The sequence below is a fragment of the Blastomyces dermatitidis genome (genome assembly GCF_000003525.1).
Source record: "Blastomyces dermatitidis ER-3 genomic scaffold supercont1.5, whole genome shotgun sequence".
NCBI classification, from domain to species: domain Eukaryota; kingdom Fungi; phylum Ascomycota; class Eurotiomycetes; order Onygenales; family Ajellomycetaceae; genus Blastomyces; species Blastomyces dermatitidis.
Window position 1 is genome coordinate 1,776,409 of NW_025544778.1, and position 19,607 is coordinate 1,796,015.

At 47.2% G+C, this 19,607-nt stretch overlaps 6 protein-coding genes across 7 annotated transcripts; 3 read left to right on the top strand and 3 right to left on the bottom strand.

The window, feature by feature from the left end:
* Positions 1-937: 937 nt before the first annotated feature.
* BDCG_05043 (uncharacterized protein) lies at positions 938-3,606 on the top strand (the record flags this gene model as incomplete). Its single annotated transcript, XM_045420705.1, has 3 exons — positions 938-1,054; positions 1,169-1,518; positions 1,593-3,606. 3 exons carry the CDS (start codon positions 938-940, stop codon positions 3,604-3,606), a joined length of 2,481 nt encoding a protein of 826 aa, XP_045276752.1.
* Positions 3,607-4,411: 805 nt separating this feature from the next.
* BDCG_05044 (C6 transcription factor) lies at positions 4,412-9,554 on the bottom strand. The gene is made up of 6 exons (XM_045420706.1): positions 8,612-9,554; positions 7,447-8,470; positions 6,304-7,370; positions 6,195-6,242; positions 5,800-6,131; positions 4,412-5,721 (listed from the first exon to the last, which is right to left on the bottom strand). The coding sequence occupies exons 1-6, from the start codon at positions 8,865-8,867 to the stop codon at positions 4,687-4,689; spliced, it is 3,762 nt and encodes a 1,253-aa protein (XP_045276753.1). The 5' UTR covers positions 8,868-9,554; the 3' UTR covers positions 4,412-4,686.
* A 744-nt stretch (positions 9,555-10,298) lies between these two features.
* Positions 10,299-12,259, top strand: BDCG_05045. Of its 2 annotated transcripts, XM_045420708.1 has the most exons (5): positions 10,323-10,760; positions 10,860-11,180; positions 11,268-11,353; positions 11,425-11,658; positions 11,823-11,990. In XM_045420708.1, the coding sequence occupies exons 1-4, from the start codon at positions 10,756-10,758 to the stop codon at positions 11,592-11,594; spliced, it is 582 nt and encodes a 193-aa protein (XP_045281108.1). In that variant the 5' UTR covers positions 10,323-10,755; the 3' UTR covers positions 11,595-11,658; positions 11,823-11,990. The 2 variants fall into 2 exon arrangements, with proteins under 2 accessions (XP_045281107.1, XP_045281108.1); XM_045420707.1 differs by having other exon boundaries at positions 10,299-10,760; positions 11,425-12,259.
* Positions 12,260-13,126: 867 nt separating this feature from the next.
* BDCG_05046 (uncharacterized protein) lies at positions 13,127-15,534 on the bottom strand. The gene is made up of 4 exons (XM_045420709.1): positions 15,233-15,534; positions 14,009-15,181; positions 13,847-13,940; positions 13,127-13,788 (listed from the first exon to the last, which is right to left on the bottom strand). Exons 3-4 carry the CDS (start codon positions 13,847-13,849, stop codon positions 13,363-13,365), a joined length of 429 nt encoding a protein of 142 aa, XP_045276754.1. The 5' UTR covers positions 13,850-13,940; positions 14,009-15,181; positions 15,233-15,534; the 3' UTR covers positions 13,127-13,362.
* Positions 15,535-16,490: 956 nt separating this feature from the next.
* BDCG_05047 (uncharacterized protein) lies at positions 16,491-17,311 on the top strand (the record flags this gene model as incomplete). The annotated part of the gene is made up of 3 exons (XM_045420710.1): positions 16,491-16,669; positions 16,749-16,897; positions 17,040-17,311. The coding sequence occupies exons 1-3, from the start codon at positions 16,500-16,502 to the stop codon at positions 17,309-17,311; spliced, it is 591 nt and encodes a 196-aa protein (XP_045276755.1). The 5' UTR covers positions 16,491-16,499.
* A 227-nt stretch (positions 17,312-17,538) lies between these two features.
* On the bottom strand, positions 17,539-19,581 carry BDCG_05048 (UV radiation resistance protein; the record flags this gene model as incomplete). Its single annotated transcript, XM_045420711.1, has 2 exons — positions 17,539-19,395; positions 19,492-19,581. 2 exons carry the CDS (start codon positions 19,579-19,581, stop codon positions 17,539-17,541), a joined length of 1,947 nt encoding a protein of 648 aa, XP_045276756.1.
* Between the last annotated feature and the right edge of the window lie 26 nt (positions 19,582-19,607).

Consider the following 19,607-nt stretch of genomic DNA (forward strand, 5'->3'; position numbering starts at 1 on the left):
CTTGGGAAGCAGAGAATTAAAAGCAAACCAAACAAAAAAAGAAAAAATATATATATTAAAATTCGGGCCAATATATAATATGGCCCGCCCTCGTTCGTACCTAGCCGTGTGAAATTTCGCTCTTCGGCCGGAGTTTACTTCTGAGGTTAGCGAGCGCCTTTCTGTTGTTGTCTTATGACGCTTTATCTGCTTTTGCACTTTAGCGCGGAGTTTTCGTTTTGGATGTGAACTTCTTGGTGGGCAAATCTTTACAACAATTGGGGTATATACATGTGCGGTGTACGGCATTTTTGGGGGGTGTCTTGGGCTTCTCTTTTAGGGATTGGGTTAAGGGCTGGCCTCTGCTGGATACTTTTGGATGGATAATTTATCATTAGATCTTGGGTCATTAGGTTATTTTTTGCTATATATATATACACATATATTTATTTGTCTCCATGATATTTATTTAGCACCACTCAATAGGCATAGGGGTGTGGTGTTTTATTTGTATTTGTATTTGTATTTTGTATTTTGTATTTTTGTTTTTGTTTTTGTTTTTGTTTATTTACTTTCATTTTTCAATTTTAATTTCAATTCTTGGAATAGACTGAAAAGGCATTAACTTCCTGCGAAGTGTTTAAGACAGGCGCACGAAGAACGAGACCCTCATGCGATGGTATGAAATATAATTCTGATCGTGCTACCTACTGGATGAACGCCGCGCGATCCCAGCCGGGGTGTGAGACCGGGTCCGGTTGGCCTCCATTACATCATCCATTGCAGCCTGCCTTTTTGACCGCAAAATATCGAAACCAAGGCAAACATCGAACGACCACAGCATCAACCACATTTCCCATCACCTCCTCCAGCTGTGAGTGAGAAGGCGAGATTTGGTGCACGCGTCCATCTCGACCCACTGACTGCGAACGATCTCCATGAGCTCCGTCGCTAGAAGATGTCGAACGTCCATGCAAACATGTTTGCAGCTGCTGGGGGGTACCTCGCCCTTGCCCGTCAGCGAGCTGGGCTTTTGACACTGCCTTTGAATATTATTGCCATGCTCCTGGCGAATGTAAGTACCTATATGCTGTTGTTCTTTGGTTGCGAATTTCCCTCCCCACCTTCTTTTAGCCATCGAGGCCTATTCTTTGCTAAATCTGAAAAATATCTTTAATCTCACCCCCAGCTAGACGATGTTGCAGACCTCGCACGCCTCTGTTGTACATGTCGAGTTTTGAACTACATGGCGCTCCCACAACTTTACAAAGACCTCACGCTCACTTCGTACGATAAAATCCGGTACCGCGACGAATATGTGGAGGGATGCGGCAGTGCTAGCCCATTTTCCATGGCCCTCAATGCGGTTGTGAGTCGAAATGTGGGTGGGCTAGTCCGGTCTCTGACCCTGCGGGGTGAGTGGAGGGAGAATGAGTTGGAGGAGCATGCGAGAGTAGGCAGAGTGCCGGATTCTTCGATGATGCTCAGTATCGTGGTGAGGGCGGCGGTGGATAAGATGCCAGGGTTAGAATCAGTCAGGTATGCTGTCCTATCCGGCGTCGAACGCCAAAAGGAGGAACAGGGAATGTCGATAGGCTGATTGGGAAAAATAGCTGGGAGCTAAATACGAAAATGTTGGAGACGGTTTATCAGGGTCTTGCTCAGCTTCCTAAGCTGAAGTCTTTAACAGTACGGTTTCCATCGAGCCGGCATCCTCGGCCAACTGCTATTCTTCCTGCGATGCCTCATCTACGTTCTCTGAAGGTTACGGATATTGATCCCCTTTGTTACCCCGACGACATATCTACTTTGCTACATCAAAGCAAAAAGCTGCGGGAGCTGAGGCTACACTGGTCTCCCCGGATGCGGGAGGCGCAGGAGGCGAGCGTCCAGCTTTCTGACTATTTTCGCAAGTGCATTGTTGCTAAATCGCCACTGAAGCTCAGAAAGATTGCATTCCATAACCTATACGCGCTCCATAGGGAGGAAATCATGTCTGGCGTTGATTATTCCATGCTCGAAGAAATTACTGTGCTGACAACACCTACCAGCGGGGCTGATACAATGTCCTTCGTGGAATATAGCTGGCCGACGCCGAATTTCGCGCTGAATATAAAGTCCATGCGACTTGACCGTATGGACAAAAGAGTTTGCGAATACCTTAGCTACCTCAAAGCCTTGGAAAGGTTATATCTGGTGAATGGTATCCGGAGCCCAGGGGATTACATTAACAGCCCACGAAACTCCTCGCAGTCTTCCTCGATTCTGACGCCGGATTCTTCGTCTGTCGGGTGGAGGAGATCAGGTTCAGCTAATAGCGAAACCCCCAGCGCTATGGTACATATCATCAACTTCAGACCGGACTCAGCACAGACTAGATCTAATTTTCCACCCCACCTTCGCGACCCATTTATTCAAGAAATAACAACTAGCCTTGGGTCCTCGCTTAGACACCTCCTCCTCCCTTCCAGATGGATTCTAACTCCTCCCCAAATTGCACGCCTTGTACGCGCAAGTCCGCAGTTAGAACAGCTTGCTCTAGCAACTGAGATGTCCAGCATGGAAACGCTCAGCTTACTCCTCCCATTTTTACGAAAACTTGTTGCACTTAGACTGCTTATCCCGACTCCTTACTCCGCTTCAGACTCAAATGGCAACCATACCTCACCGTCAAATGGGGCTGTCAACGCCAATGCGCCACAAACGCCAGAAATTAATCCACGCACCATCGCTGAAGTGGTTGATATGGATGACCGCATCCATAACGAAGCAATGGGCGTGACACTCGCAGACATGGAAGTTTTCGGAACACTGCAAATAATCGGCCTTGGCTGGAAAGCATGGGAGTTGGGTGAATTATATACCATTCCTGCATCCGAGGCTACCCAAGCAATCCTCTTGATAGACGAAAATGCAATTGAATTGAAATACCATTATGCGGTAGATGCTATTTCAAATAATCAACCGCTGGGTGTGAAAATCTCTCCGCCTGATGGCGTTGTGCGACCTCAGCAGGCATCAAATATATACCATCCAACTCCTTCTCCTGTATCCCCGCTAGGAAAGCGGAAACGGCTATCAGATAGCGACGACCACAGTAGCGATAATAACGATAAAATTCCCAAACACTCTCTCAATCCGCATATCAATATCAATCCCAATCCCAATCAAAATACGCTCTCATCCCCTTCTACTCCAATCATCTCCACCTCCACCTCCACCTCCACCTCCACAACAACAACAATAACCTCAAATCCACAATTCCCAACCACCCCATCCAGAGCCTCCTCCGTCTCGACAATGGCAACAACAGCCGCCACCCCGCCCACCGACTCCCACGTCCAAGCCCAGCTCCAGGGCTACTACAGCTCCAAACCTCCGCACCCTCCCCCGGTACCAGCCAATGGAGTACAGCAACCCGCACCTCCATCCCAGCCCAGCCACGCATATACATTCCCAGGCAAAGACAACGCGGTTTCAGGTATTGCCCTCGGGAACGTGGTAAATTGCATAAACAAGGGGCAAGTCGGAGAGGGAGATGTGCTCTACCGGCGTCGGCTCAAGCGGGTTGGGTGGGATGTGCTGAAACATTGGGAAATTTGGGGGCTGGATGTTCAGGATATCTGATGGATATATATATATGTTTACGTATATATATATATATAAGTATACTGGAGGAAGGGAATTGTATGAGTTTTATCTTGTCCCGGTTTTATTTTCTGATGGGATTTTGGGAGTTGGGTTGCTGGTGTTTTTGAGATGGCGAACAGGTATATATATATATATCCATGGTGTCAGTTTGACTTTTTCTTTTTCTTCAAAAATAATAAAATTTCTTTCTCCCTTTAACAGTTGAGCCTTCAACGCGCTGTTCAGAGATAAATAGCTTGATTTATCCACAAAACAAAAGGATACAGGATACATAGCCAGTCCAAAACTTGAAAACAGGCAATTGATAATTTTATTTTAATTCAAGAAAATTACCATCATACATATATAGTCATTGTGCCATACCAGCCGGATCTTGATTCACTTTTTCGGATTGGATGAAGTGTGGCCTCTGTCATACCTGCCAGACCATCCATCCCATCCTGTTACGAGAATGAGGACGAATAGAGCTGATGTGAAACCCAATTGAAATTAAAGCTGAATGCAATAGTGGTTATATATATATATATATATATATATATATATATATATATATATGTAGATATATAGATGGATAGATGGATGAAGGCGGAGATCGTCAGTATATATGTGCATCTACCTGAACTAATTTGCCGATTCGCCGATCAATGAACAAGAATCAAACGACAATAGCAAGATCATTCTTCGCCAAAATGAAGGGGGAAAAAATAGAAAAATAAAAATAAAAGGAAAGGAGAAGAAACAAAAAGCTATGCTCTGAGGAGGTAAACAATTAAGATTAGGGAGGGCTGGGGAGTAGTAGAATGGAATAAGCATAGTTAAGTACTGTTTGTTATATGTCAAGAAAGTATATAATAGATAGAGAATAATATCAATGTACAGAAATCCAATTCGGGAACCAGAATCAGAATCACTCAAAGAAAAACAAAAAAAGGGGGACAAATACACCACCAGATCCCTCACCCGTAATATCGAAACCCCAATCAACGCCTAGATATATACTCCCATAACCTTCCAAAGATAACGATAAGAAAAAAGAAAAAAAAAAGGACCAAACATCTACATAAACCCACCTCCCATATCATCCTGCTCCTTCAACAACACCTCCAGCATATCAAACTCACCCACCATCGGCCCTGTCCCGCCCAGTCCCTGATCAACCCCCATCGTCGAACTGTTGAAGAACTGATCGAGCGGTAGCGCGAACCAGTCGGATTGGGCGCCGGGACCGGCACCGCTGGTGTTGTTGTTATTGGTGTTGTTAGTGCTGGAGGGCCCATTAGCGCCGCTGGCAGTGGTGGTGCCGTTGGCGAGCGAGGAGGCGGAACCGTCGTTGTTTCCAGTGTGGTTGTGGCTGTTGATGATGTCGGGGGAGATAGTGTTGTTGTTGGTGTCGTTGGTGTTGCTGGCGTTGGCCGTGGCCGTGGTGGTGGGGTCTGCGCCGTCGAGGTCTATCTTCAGAGAAGCGGTGCTCGGGTCGTAGTAGTTGTAATAGACGGAGGCGGGCGGGGGCATGAAGGAGACGGTTAGATTGGAGGAGTTGAGGGGTTGGGCGGGGATGTTGGCGAGGGGGTCTGCATGGGTTGTTGAAGGGGCCGATGAGGATTGGGGGTGACTGTGACTGTGACTATGGCTGTGGCTGTGATGGTTGGTTTGCTGGTGGTGATGGTGGCTGTTTGGATCATAATGGAAGGGCGTGTTGGTGGAGAGCTGATGCTGCTGGTGTTGTTGCTGCCAGCGCGCGGGGTTTTGGAAGTCATTTTGGTTCTGATCGAGTTGTTGAGAGGTGTGGTTGAGGTGGTCGGGCGGGTGTGGTGACTGCCGTGTTGACATTGGCGAGGACATGAGAGCCTGTGGTTGCGATTGTAGCTGCGGTGTTCGCTCACGGCTGCTGCATTCGCCTGTGCCGCGGTCTGGGGGTGCAAAGCGGAGGAATCTGTTGCGAATGTTGGACGTTAGGAGCTGAAGGAGGTCGGCGATGGTGACGCTCAGGTGGACATCGTCGACTACGCAGGTGCGTAGAGACTCGACGGTACGGTCTTGCAGGTCGAGGGAGATGCGGACTTCATCTTCTTTGGCACCTAGCGTAAAGGTCTATTATCATAAAAATGTTGTTAGCAGTGACGATTAACAAAGGGGAACACGGAAATAGCTCGATATATCGCATCGCACCTTAAGAATGAATATCATTCCCGACAAGATTCGGAAAAACGTGCGGACAGGCGCATGTTTCAGAGAGTCGCCAGGGACAAGGCCGTCAAGGACAGTTTTCAAAATGCGCCGCGAAGCGTCGACAACCTCTTGAATATACGGTTCGTTGACCTGGTATTGCTCCATGAGGACACGCCAAGAAGCCGTTGTATTCGCGGCGGAGGATGAAGCTGTCTGGCCCGTTGCTGAATTGCGCCGTGTAGATGCCGTCGCCGACAAATGTTGCGCTTCATTGCCCATTGTGGTCCATCTGTCGACGACGGCTTGAAGGGCGAGGCAGTTGACATATAAGCCTTTTGTCCGCCGAGTTAGTAGGAATGTGCATAATGGATGCAAATTGGGGGGAAATTACTCACGGGTATACTCATATTCAATAGCTAGAATATGTCGCATATGGCCAGACACTATTAAATCGTAGTTTAGCAACATAGCATATCCAAAAAGGAAATAAATGAATAAACTCACTAGAAACCCTATCAAACTTCATCCTAAACTCCTTCAACGACGGTATGAACTTATCAATCTGTTCTCTGTATCTCCCACTCTTAATCAAATTCGTCGTCTGCTCCTTACTCTGGAACAACACCTGGTTACTCGTGTACATGATCTTCGAAATATCCATCCAGCAATCCTGCATCAGGTCAATCGAGCGGTCCTCGTTGGGATCTAAGAATCGACAATCCTCCGACGACACCGGATCCATGTTAATCCCCCACTGAGGCAGCGGGAGCATGGACGGGATTCCTAACCGCCCGCTACTCTGCGACACATAGACGAGAATCAGTTTGCGCACGCGCCGTTTCCGGATACGCTCGGTTGAAGATTCTGTGTTTGCGTTGGACACTTGGTCGTTTTTCGGGTCGAAGACGCCGAGTTCGAAGGCGAGGGCTTGCGCTGTGCTGAGTAGCATCCAGGACATACGATCGGAGCGCCAGACGGGTTCGAGCCATTTGTAGAACGCGAGACGCCCCTCTGAACCACCGCCACCACCACCGCCTCCACCGCCGCTAGTACTCTGCGCCTTGTTCATGATTATAGGATCGTAGTCATGATCGTTATTCCCCTTATTGTCAAGGGACTGCGTCTGAATCTGCGTCAGGAGCTGTGGGTCAATATCCAACAGAGTATTCTCATCATCGCCAGGTGGGAAATGCAAGGCGCGCGGGTGCCAGTCCGTCAGGAGTAGGAGAGCTTCGATAGTACCGAGCGATCGCAGATGACCGTTGCTCGCATTTGATTGGCCAGGCGTGAAGGAGAATTTGGGCATTTGGGAAGGTAGAGTGCCGCCGTCGAATTTCTCCTGGCCCCAGAATAGGCGCTCGATCATGCCGCGTAGATAGGACCATAGTTTTTCGTGAATGGAGTAGGCGCGGGAATTCGCTCCGTTGCCTGTTAAAGGCATGTGGCGGGAAGCGATGGTGAGCATTGTGACGGTCAGGACGGGCTCTTCGGTTAGGAGGGTTAGATGCATTGATGGAGAGCTGTAGTTTGGTATAACGATGGGACTCAACGGCGCGAGGTGCTCGTAATAGCTGTAAGAAAAAGGGGGTAGTAAATGTTAGTAGGCAACAGATATAACACGGGATGAAAATGACTGTCTGCACTTACTATGCAATATACCCCATGGCCTCATCAACACTGAACCAACCAGCCCTGATGAAGCGAAACCTCGACCACACCCTCACCGCATTCACATAATCCACATCCTCCACAAATCCACCTTTCAACGAAGGAGGAGCGTTCATCAACCCAGCCCCTGACCCACCCGTATCGCTAGCCCCAACAACCCCGTCCCCAGCACGATGTTCGACAACGCCAGCTGCAGTCGAGCCCGCTGTCCGCGGTTGGTAGCGATGGATAGACTGCTGGCCGTTGGACATGGATCTTCCCGATTTCTCGGAGATGCTGCCCCTCGCAATGGGGTCGTTTGGCGACGCAAAGGTCGACGAGGATGCGGCATAGCGATAGTCCATCTGCTGCTGGCGATTTAAATCCTCCGTCCTCCCCGCAGCTTCAGATAGGAGATGGAGTGCATCGTGAGTGTTGCTGATGGCTGGGGAGAGCAGTTCAGCCGCGGTGCGGTTCATGACTTGCTGACCGCTGGCGCCGGTGAGGTTTTCCGCGTAACCACCTGATCCTGGGCCTGCACCGGGGCCGCCCACGCTTCGCGCCGGTAACCGATGGCTGGTGCCTACGCTGGCGCTAACGTTGTTACTATTACTGTGATACTGGCTAGACGGGATAGGGTTTGCCGGCGAGATGGGAAAGCGATTGATGGGCGGGTGTCCAGGCTCAGTCCATCGACGGTGGGAGGCGGCGGACATGCTGATATCGGTATCTATCGCGGAGGGAGGAGCGGGGGGAAAGGGCGAGACGTCGTTGCTATTCGTGTCATCATCATTATCATTATCATTTACGTTATTATTGGTGCCGCTATTGAGGCTCTCCGCGGAATCGAGGCGAGAGGCATCTGCAGACATCATGCGCTTGTCTCTGCGCAGAGTGGTATCTTCCTCGGCATCGCCATTGGCAGCTTCTGGTACCTTGCGCTTGCGACGGGTAGCAGAGAACTCGCAGCGTTTGCTTTCGCGGCGGCAGCGGACGCAGGGGGGAGGGCGGGGGTTGTCGACGCCTGTATCCGTCAGTTAAATGTTTCATAACTATTTCATCAAACTAGTAATCAATCGACGATTGTAACGGGCAAATAGTATATATATAAAATGGAATAATATATAATATATATATATATATATATATATAGAAGACTACATACTTCCTAAATCACAGCGCACCTTTCTCTTGCGGCACGGATCGCAAGCCTGATAGCCGCGGCGGTGCTGGGGAGCGGGTGAGGGCGATCTGCGGGGAGAGAATCCGGGGTTGGTACCGGTGTTGGCGCCCTTGCCGGCGGCTGTATTATTGGGGTTTGCAGCAGCAGCATCGTGGGGTTGCACAGGCTGGACGGGCTGGTGGCGATGGGAGTGGTGAAGAGTCTGCGAGGCGGCGGATGGAGCAACCCTCGTGGCCATCCTAGGCACAAACGGAAGGCGAACAATGTGGGGAGACGGGGAAACGGGGAGACGGGGAGACAGTGGCGGCTAGGAGGGATGAGCCACAGGATACACAACTCAAGACACAAGACAAGACACCACCGCAAGGGCGCGGGTGGAGATAGGATGTGTTCCTGTGCCTGAGTCAGTCTGGGGCTGTGGCCAGTGGTTATCGCCTATCCCGTTGGTGGATGGATGTTTGTGTGGATTCGGCCGATGCAAAGCGGCCACGGATGGGAATGGGGAATGAGACGGGACAATGGAACCGACCAAAGAAAAAAGTGGTGGATACAACAAAGAGATATAAAGACAGACAGAATAGAAGAGCAAAGAAGGGGGAAAAGCAGAGCAGAGCAGAGCGGAGAGTTGAGTTGAGCTGGGCAGAGAGTAGTGAGTGGAGTGGTGTAAGAGAGGAGAGGAGAGAGGAGAGGAGAGAGATGAGAGGATGAGTGAGGCTCAAGTCAAACCTGGAGATTCGAAACACATAAAAAGAGGACAACAACAACAACAACCCAACGGGCCAACGACGACGACGACGACGACGACGACGACTGGAGCAGAATCATTGCTAATAATTGCTGGCTTAATTGCGGCAACAAAAAAGACGGGGTCAGCATCTCGGGCCAAATCAAATCACCAAGACCCTTAGCTGATGCTACCCCGCCGAGTTATTATTAGTATTATTATTATTATTATTATTATTAAGCCCGGAAGCGGGTTGGGTTCATGTTCGGGGGACTCGTTTAGCGGGTTTCGTTTATTTCCCCCCTGAAAATTAATAGCGAAACACTGGCCGAATAGTTAGCCAGAATATCCACATTAATTAATTCTCTAATCATTCAAATATCATTCAAATGCAAACCCATAACTATACATCAACTCTTCTTTTTGATATGTCTTGCAATGCCAACTGTTCTACTGGCCCCGGTGACGTAAAGGTTAAACTGCTCCAACCACGGGCCCCCTATTATTATTATTATTATTATTATTATTATTATTATTTATTGAACAGGCTTCCCCTCAGACAATTGACGGCCAAGAAGGGGCAGGCTTGAACCCTGCAAGAAGAACCCGTTAACGCTGCGTATTACTCACAGTTTTCAATAAAAAATAGTATTAGAGATCTCTGAATACAACTACGTAGTATATAATAAATCATTATCAAGTTTAAGATATTCATTCACTCAGAGAGATTTTGAGCACTAATAATTTTCACTGAATTTAGAGCTAAAAGTCACTCACCACCCCCCAGTGGCTCATTATCTGAGTACTGAGCAGAAAGGATATTTTAAATGAATTGTAATAAAGAAGATGGAGTAAGCAACTAAAGATTATATAAATATCTTGGATTTTGTCGTGCAAGTATCATCCAAAAAAAAAAAAAAAAAAAAAAAAAAAAAAAAAAAAAAAAAAAAAAAAAAAAGTAACTAAAGATGGGGGAGAGATAAAGTCCATCTTATCTTATCATAAGCTATCAACGCCAACAACCATCTAACTGTCTAGAGGATGTATAAAAGACCCTCCACCACGACCTCGTTTATTACATTCTGTTGTTGTACTGTACATGTACATGTATCAACTTCCCATCATTTAGGCCTTTCTCTCTTCAATTTCTGCACTCATCAACCACCATGCGTCACAACTTCCCCAACAACTAACTGGATTGGTAGCCTCTGGGACGGCTATGAGTTGCACTGTGGTGAGAAAACCATATGGCGAATCGGCGAGAAAATGTCCGAACACTCTATCCTGATACCTGGTTCATCCTAAAACTGGTCCAGGTGGGCTGGAAGCCCAGGCTGTCTATCACTGTGAGCAGATTGTCCAGGGCAGACCCAGTAACAAGAAGGTCATTATCAAGGTCCGAATGCAGTATGTTCATGCAGCAAATCAAAACTTAAAAGAATAGCAAATCAGGTCTAGAAAGGGACATGGACATGTACATTACATGTACTTACTGGTAACAAACAGGGTACCCCCCGAATATCCCGCCAGCAACGACTCCAGCATCCGCGCAAGCCTCGCACAGCAGCAGCCCTCAGGCTGGATGCTCCAGGAGCTCCAGTCACTGAGATATTTTAACAAGAATGAATGCACTGTGGTTCCGAAGCTTCTGGATGTCGTGAGGTCATGGCAAGGCGAATCAGATATGCCCGTCCCGCAAGGCTATCTGGTGTTTATTGTGATGGAGAAAGTCCCAGCTGTATGTATCACTGGTCAAATTTTGGGAGTACAATCTTGTCCAGCGCAACAAGATCAGGGCCTCAGGGCCTCATTTCGTCGGAGCCTGACGTAAGGAGTAATACTAAGTTACCATTTATTGTTTGATCACCGATTAGCATGACTACTGACGAAAGTGGATGCATTTGCATTGGATAGGGCGCCGCTGCTCGAATTAGGTGCACGACCGAGTGATTGCCAGCTTGATAATCTCGTCTATGACGAGAGAACTGATACGTTACGTGGTACGCTGCCTGATATAAAATATCTCATCCTCCTCATATAGCAACCGTGCTGACATCGGTTCCCTTCATAGCTACTTTGTTGATTTCGAGGATATCAAGGTGGAGAAGACGAAACCGGCAGTGCAGTTTTCATCCGATCATTTCTTCATCTGGGGTTTGGCCAGAGATGAGAACTGTCAGGATGTTTATTAGCGGCCTGGTGCTGATCCTGGCCAAGATTTCCCCCCAGATGGTGTGCTAAGACTTTCGTAAGGTCGAGTGGAATTGCAAAATAAAACTCGTTATCCATACGTAGTGCGAATGATGTAAGAGGTCTTTTCTATTTTACAAGAGAGAGAAGGAGGGGGGAGGAGGTGAAGTTGGTTGAGATTGCGAACTTCCTTGCGTATGGAATTAGAGCTATGATATTTCCGCATATTCTAGAAGACAATATGGATGTTCTGCTCACACGCCTTCTCTTGTGTAATAGTCTCTTCGTATAACGGCGATTTGTTGAGCTCGAGGGTGTAATGCTCAATGGTGAGAAAGTAACTATCATCACATTTGCCATCACAGTTAGTTCTATCTAAGCTGAAATTTCCGCTCGAGCCTTTTCAACAATGCATTGCGCTTCTCCAATAACTCATAGATAAGTCCACACCTTTAACCACTCTTTTAACTTAATCAAGCTCATCCAAGCAATCGCAGACTTGAGCATAGCTGCCACAACTAAGAGTGCAGGGCCTCGATCATTTCTCGTTCCAATTCTCTACCTTCTCTCCATGAAGGGATCCAGCAAGACACAGATAGAAAAGCACTTTACAAGCATTCAGACGCTTCCTTTCAGTGAGTGCGCCACACCGTAAAGGAGTTCACACCGCAACGGAATTTTTGAAAATAAGTATCTTTTATATGTGATTCTCATATAAAAGATACCTAATTCCATTTTTATGAATATTTTCAACATCATAATAGATATGAGTTTTATATTATAAGTATATATCATATTCTGAGTGTATTACAATGTCTTTTTCTCAATAAAAATGTATTATCTACTTTTCTAGAATGAAATTTGCTCAATTCAATAATATTTTCAATTGCTTCTTGACAAATTCACTCAAAATTCTTTTTTAAAAAAGCTCACTGCTAGATTCATTAGAAATATCTCAATTCTATGAGTATTTTAATCTCAGTTTCAATCTCATAGACTCTCTAATTGCTGAGTTATTTAATCAAAATATGGTTGAAAGCTCATCGTAAGAAGAATTTTTATTCGCTTTCGTGCTGTAGTTAAATATCTGCTGCCTCACAGACACTTATTTAAATACACTAAAAAAATATGTTGAGCAGCTCTTAGGTGGTTGTATTCTTGAAACCACACAAGAGTCTTCACACAGGCGACAGGTCCGTCTCACATAACGTCTAAAACAATATACAACGGACAGAAATTCAAAACATGGCAGGTCTTCATCACTTTTGTTTCCTTACCCATGACACGATCCATCTTTCCATCTTTCCGTCATGCCGTCATAGCTGAAGGTCCCCGCGCCCTCGATATGTTCACTGGGCCGGTCGGTTTATATATATAGCATAGCGTAGGCGTCGACAAAGGTTCTGACGATGGCTACGTCACGGCCACACAATGCGACGAGAAGGAAGGCTAGCTAAACCCGAAACGGACGACGTCAAAAACTCGAACGGGTGAACCCTATAATGAAACTGAAGAGTAAAAAAAGGTGTCAAAGCCTTTCCAATCACTCAACAAAAATATAAGAGATAAAAGTAATAGGTGGAATCATAGAGGTAAAAGTCTGTGTTTGTTTTGTTCATTTGCGAGAATTTCAACGGCTAAGTGATCAGTCTGATATCAATTTAACAATTTCCGATATCATTTCCCCCGCCCAGGTTAAGGTACTTGACATGCCCCGAAAATAAATAACAGATAAAAGAAAGTGACAGGTGTATAGGTAAAGACTGTGTGTGCTCATTGCGAGAATTTCAAGCGGGTAAGTGATCAGTCTGATATCAATTTAACAGTGTCTGATATCATTTCCGCCGCCCAGGTTAAGGTGCCTGACATGGCCGAAAACATAATTCAGACCCACGCCTGAATTGAATTTACAAGCTGAGCCCGATCCGGGGCTGGCATTCTTTGCAACATTTCGTACCCCGGATTTCTCTGTTTGACCATACGCGGCGCTGTTGCAAACTCCGAAATAGTGATCGTAGCATTTCACGACATAGCACTGCCTTCCCGCCATCCTGAGTCTCGGGTTCCCAAATTTCCTATTGAACTGGCTATGAGTCCGTCTGAGCGTATCGTGGCCACCGCCGCCACGGAAATCACAGCGCCAGCCCGCAGCTGCGGCGTCAATGGATGCTTCAACAGGTGAAGCAACGGGTGTAGCGGTTGAAGTGGCTGCTAGAAGAGCAACAAGGCCGACAAGGGATAGTTTCTGAGTAACATTAGCAAAAGGATCTCAGGATCATGCATTAGTGCGCAGGTGTTGTTACCATCTTGAATGTTTTATAGCTGTTAGGTTTGAGAGGCTTGTGTGTAGGTATGTATATTCAAAACGCACGTTTGATGAGGCTGGATCGTCCGAATCTAATAATATTGAAAACACATGAGTTAATCTGACTGAGTAAAAAATCATGAATAGAAGGAATATGTACCTTAATCTCTAACTATTGCCTTGAGAGAAAGAAAGAAAAGCTCAAAAGCAAGAGGGAGTCTTCACAGCTTTATACTCCTATTCCCCTTGTATTGTCCATATCTCCAGCATCGATTACTAGAGTTAATCTCCGAAATTAAAATGAAATCCACAGCTAGTCCTCATTTTTAGACTGAGTATTCTTCTGTAAGCGACGCTCTAACCCATGACGAAACGCATATACCGCGCATAAGAATATTCTCCGGATGCATATATAGCAAGCTAGATAAACTACCTGTGCATGGTCGGTATATATGTACGTAAGATGAATAGCCATTCAGTCAAAAGTGACTCTCATTGGCCGTATGGTCTTAACGTTGAGGTATGAGATCCGGAGTTCAACCTGGCGTCACCTTGCCACAATGATATATCAGCAGATTGTAACCGATCACACCCAAGAATACCCCCGGGATTGTCTGGTATCCTATCAAAGTGGGGTGTACTCCGCCAAAGCCATGAAGGGAGAGCAAGGGACAGGGTTAGGATCAAGAATCCGGAGCTTTCTGCTCAAGTAGATGCAGGAGCTCGGGCCCCGTTCAGTTCTAGAATGCAGAAGTTGATTCAGATCATGTCGTGCTCAAATCTTACATCCGCAACTGCTCCTGGTAGCTAGAGAGATAGATACCTGTGGCAGAACATGACTCTCAAGAAAATCTAAGTTTCAATCTCGGGTATAGAAATGAATTGAAACTGAAACGCTTAGAAAAGAATGAGAGCATAGAATGAATCTCAGGGATTGTGGGAGGGAGTCCGGGGAGTTCAGCTGGCAGCCCCAACATTGGCTATTCACTCGAGTTGAGGCGAGAGACTTTTTGCAGGTTGTTTCTGCCTTTCGAATTTCAGACCTCGGGAAAACCGGAGAATGAATATAGACCAGCGATTGGTCAAGTCAAGGCGGCTTAGATTGACGACGCTCAAGGTGCCATTGCCTCCAGATGAGGAGATAGCATACCGTCTGCTAGCTTGATGATGCTCTCGTCCTGCTAGTCCACGGCGATATGACCTTTTCTGTAGTTAGTATATACCAGTTAGTTGCCGTCTCAGGTCCTTATCATGGATGGGATGGGTATAACTTTGAACTCAGAGGTTGCGCCGATAAGTTAATTGACCACGACATTGATTGAACCTCTATATCCTGAGGTCTCAGCTTGTGTATGAGACATAGCTTCAGGGAGGAATTGCTCACTGGAATAAATCTACCTGATATAGGCTCTTGTTGTAGGTAGACACACTAGAATGCGGGATCCTTTTGTTCAAATCTTCGAGTTGAACTCCTTGGAGGTTACAGAGTAATCTCTACAGATTCAATACGCAGTATGTTCTCCAAGTCGTTCCGCCGGTGGTGCCAATCCCGCCAAGCAACTAGTTAACTAACTTACACAGTTCCTCAAACCACCAAAGCACCAACAAGCACGATCACACCCCAGAAAGATATAAAGGTAATAGTGAGGAAAACGGAAGGAAACGAATTTCCGTTCCCCGTCACCTCAACCCCGTATTAAAGACATTATAGAACTTCTCAAAATTCTATAGATTCTTTAAAATGACCCGGATCAATTAGTCCAAATAGACATCAAGTATGTTATCTGAGTAGGCAGCTCGTCGTTCCTAGGATTTTGCCGTGTCAGGTTGCAGCCTTTTTAGTACGCACGCCACAGTTAAGTTACGCTGTAACTACTTACCGGAGTGTGGATAGTAGTGCTTATATATGTTCAGATGGCATGGCTTTAGAAAAGAATAGTAAACCTATGTTGTTCAAACAGAGAAGAGTACAGCGGAAGATATCTCTATTCCATTCGGTTTGATTGGGTGGAGCGCGGTGTCTAGCCTCTTATGATGAACCAATATCTCATGAAGGAGATAGTTAACCGCCTGTTACATGTACATGTACATGTACAATAATAATATCTCCTGTAACTACGACCATAGAACGACGTGAGCCGCCGATCCCCAAAGCTGTGTCGCCGGCATCGGAGATGTCGGTCTCGTGCTGGCAGAGTTCAGGGAGGCTGACATATTCCTGTTTATCATTTGGGATGGCGGAGGGTACAACTTCTCCTGTCTTTAGCAAGGTGTCTTTCCACGGCTGTAAATGACACTCACAATATCTTTATCCAGCAGTGGAGAATGGCTGTTTATCTTTGTTAAAAAGGTAGACTGTCTACCTCTACAGTGACAAGTCATCAAATTACCTACACAGCATGCACCACAGTGTCCCTTTCCCATTGGTAATTAATTCATCTGGACAAGATTATTGCACTTGCTCCATGTCTTTTTGACCCTCTTCAAGCTTGATGGCTGCATCTTGTGTCACTGGAACAACAACAGAAAATAAAGGCTCTGAGACTTGACTGTTCTCACATACTGCATCACAATGAGAAGAGCTTTCATTGTATAGCTCACGGGCGAGGGTCCAGAAAAAGCGTGGCTTTGAGCCAATGGAGCATTTCAAAATGTCCCTTCTGTCAAAGAGGTTATTTCGAGCGTGCTGTTGTGAGGTCTTGGTTCCCGAACTACTAGAGATGTTGGTCCGGGAGGACATGGGAGTCGATGCCAGAGGGGCCCGCCGGATTCTGAAGGAGAGCAACAAGATTGGGAAGTTGCTCAATCTTGAGCGAATCGAGTACGGCTGCGATCCCGGGGAAGATGCTGAAGAGTTTCGTCTGACATTTGCCCCAGCCGCTGTGCTGACCTAGATCCAGTTGTGATACGCTTCGCCGCTGGCAACGGAGCACTGCTTCGGATTTCACCCTCGATCACAACCAGACTGTGACATTGTTCCTTACTAATCGTCACAATTTCCTAGAAACCTATACTGCCCCAATGGCGCAACCTGTCTCCCTTGCTTCCGGTATCATCACCCTGGCAGGGTTTGCTTTTGCCTCAAATCACTGTATCAGGCGATCGAGAGCTTTTGCAATACCAAACGAGCGGTTAGGGAGCTGAAGGAGGAGTTTGAGTCTCTTGGTAGGGTTTTACAATCCCTTCAACAGGCGGTCGTGGCCTATGGGGAATGAACAGGGAATTCGAAGACGTGATCAACACATTCGTGACGCATCCGGCAGGTTCTAGGGCCAGCTTTCGAGATTGGGCAAAGTTGACATCCATGGGAGAAGGCATAGGCAGATTTAGATTGATGCTGGCAGGATACAAATCTACCATGAATATTGCACTCGGGGATGCGACGTTGTATGCCTCTCTAAGGTGTATCTTCCCAATCAAGCTGACGATATGGCTTATAGCCGCAGAACAATATGCCAACTAACTCATATCTGCGTAATATTAATGTATTAATCTATCCCCACGTCTGGCACAACAGCGTGGTTTTTTAGCGTGTACATTAGTGTATTAAATACACGAAAACTACTAGATTATATGGGGGATCGGCCGTATTGACGTTTTTTAGTGGAATTTATGTAATCTATTTCCATCTTATGCCGTGGGTGCGCCTCACTACAACACGTCCCCAGTCAACTTTGTCAAAACATTCTCTTACATCCTCCTCGCTCTAGCTCCAGCTCCAGATGCAGATCCAGATGCATTGCCCATAATATTCCCCGACCCTCCAACCCCAACTCCAACGCCAGAAGCAACACTATCCTCGCTCCCTCTCCGCGACATACTTGGACTCGTAAACCCGCTCCTAATAATATGATTCCCTCCCCTCCCCAATCCCCTAGCCCCTAGCAAGAGCCCACGCACAAACCCACCCCCTTGCCTGGCAGGTAACTCACTCTTCCCTGCCGTCAAAACGTACAGCAAATACTTCAAATTCGGCAACGTATGCCGAACATCAATAACCCTCAGCCCCATCCGATTCATCAAATACTCAATATTTTTATTAAGTAAAAACACCCCGTACTCAAACCGATAATGCGCATTGACAGGGTAGAGCGGGAACGTGCGCTGCGGCAGGCCCACGGAGATCGGGTCTTGAATGAACGAGTGTGATAGATATGGTTGGACGGGGTACGGGAGTGGGACGGAGAGGTAGAAGGAGAGCAGGTAGACGAGGTGCGCCGTGTAGCCCAGGGCGGCCGCGATGCACTCCTTATCCATGTCTTCGAAGGTCGAGTTGGGCAGTGCGCGGCTGCAGATGGTGAACGCCAGTGGTTTCTCTGGGATCGGCTCGATCGGGTATATAGCCTGCAGGTCCTCGCATATCCGCCGTATCTGGCCCATGGAGTCCTCTGTTGTCTTCTGTAGCAGGTCTTCGCTGGAGGACATGCTCGACTGTGCTTCAGAGAGGTAGGATTTTGTCTTTTCTTGAGACGCGCGGCCGCGAGCCATGGCGTCACGTCGCGCTTCTAGGCTCCGTTGGATTTCCTCCTTGTGTTGTTTGCTCTGGCGTAGTTGTTTCCTTGCAGATGTTGTGGCGCGTTTTACGGAGGAGAGCTTCTCGATGGCTTGAGATTTGCGGTTTAGGGTATTGATGGCGCTGTGGCTTTTCTCGAGTACCATGTTGATTTGAGTTTCGAGTTTCTCACGCGTCGCAAGGGCATCTTGTATGCAATCGTCGAGGTTGGCAAGGCGCATGAGCGCGTCGTATGATGACGTAGATTGCAGGTTGCTATCATCACTAAACCTACCAGCAGCAGTAGTAGTTACAGATGCTGGCAGCTGCTGCACAGGCGGTATATCCATCAAACTCGTATAAACACCATCCTGAAAATGGAACACAATGCAATTCATCGGTAACGGGTGATGGAAACTCTCCAAGGTTTTCCCGATATATTGCAACGAGCGCAGATTCACCTCCAGGCTTAGCAGCAGGATATACTCCGTCATATTCCCCGTCTTCGCCCATAGCTTGTACGTTACCTGATCCAGCCGCGATACCAGCGGCCCGCAGATGTTCAGATCGAAGTATTTAAAATTCGGATTCATCGCCCTCTCCACCACCTCGCTCACGTAGACCGGCTGGTCCATGCCCGCACAGTGCAGCGAGAACCAGGAATCCGCCATCCGGTTGCCGGCAATGTTCTCCAACCGATGCTGTCGAATGAATGGGGCGGCACCCGCCCAGGGTAAGGTATTTCTCCTGCGATGTATCTGAATATCTCTATTCCGCTCCTTTTCATTGTCACTCCCAGTAGGTCCGAAAGGGGAGGCAGTAGTAGCAGCAGCGCTCGTGGAGGGAAGCTGGCCACTGCGCTTAAGATCCGTGAATGAGCGCGACTGGTGGATTGATGATCGGGATTCATGTTCATGCATCGCCAGTTGTTTCGCTGGGGACCGAAGGGCGTTGGGAGCATTGTCGTCGTCTATGGTCTTGTGGCGAGATGGCGTACTGTAATTGACGACGAGATTGCGCACGGAGATACCCTGAAGATGGCGAAGCTTGCGATTCTACAAAATAAATTGTTATTATTCGTATATATAATGAAATAAACTTGAGATATTAAAAGCGGGTTAAGAAACAAAGTAGACAATGGGGTGTCCTACCGAAAACCGCGGCTTCCGACGTTGGCTATCCGCAGTGCTGAGCTGTTGTAATCGCTGGGCGAGGTCATCTGTCGATGTGAATAGAGTCATTGCTAGAAAGCATGCGATATGTGAGG

Excerpts from the sequence above, each read along its gene's own strand:
- BDCG_05045 (XM_045420707.1), top strand. Across the intron at positions 11,181-11,267 it reads TCATTTCGTCGGAGCCTGAC|GGCGCCGCTGCTCGAATTAG; the intron begins GTAAGGAGTAAT and ends TGCATTGGATAG. Across the intron at positions 11,354-11,424 it reads GAGAACTGATACGTTACGTG|CTACTTTGTTGATTTCGAGG; the intron begins GTACGCTGCCTG and ends TTCCCTTCATAG.
- BDCG_05044 (XM_045420706.1), bottom strand. The coding sequence starts at position 8,867 with ATGGCCACGAGGGTTGCTCCATCCGCCGCCTCGCAGACTCTTCACCAC. Across the intron at positions 8,471-8,611 it reads GGTGCGCTGTGATTTAGGAA|GCGTCGACAACCCCCGCCCT; the intron begins GTATGTAGTCTT and ends TGACGGATACAG. Across the intron at positions 7,371-7,446 it reads GCCATGGGGTATATTGCATA|CTATTACGAGCACCTCGCGC; the intron begins GTAAGTGCAGAC and ends TTTTTCTTACAG.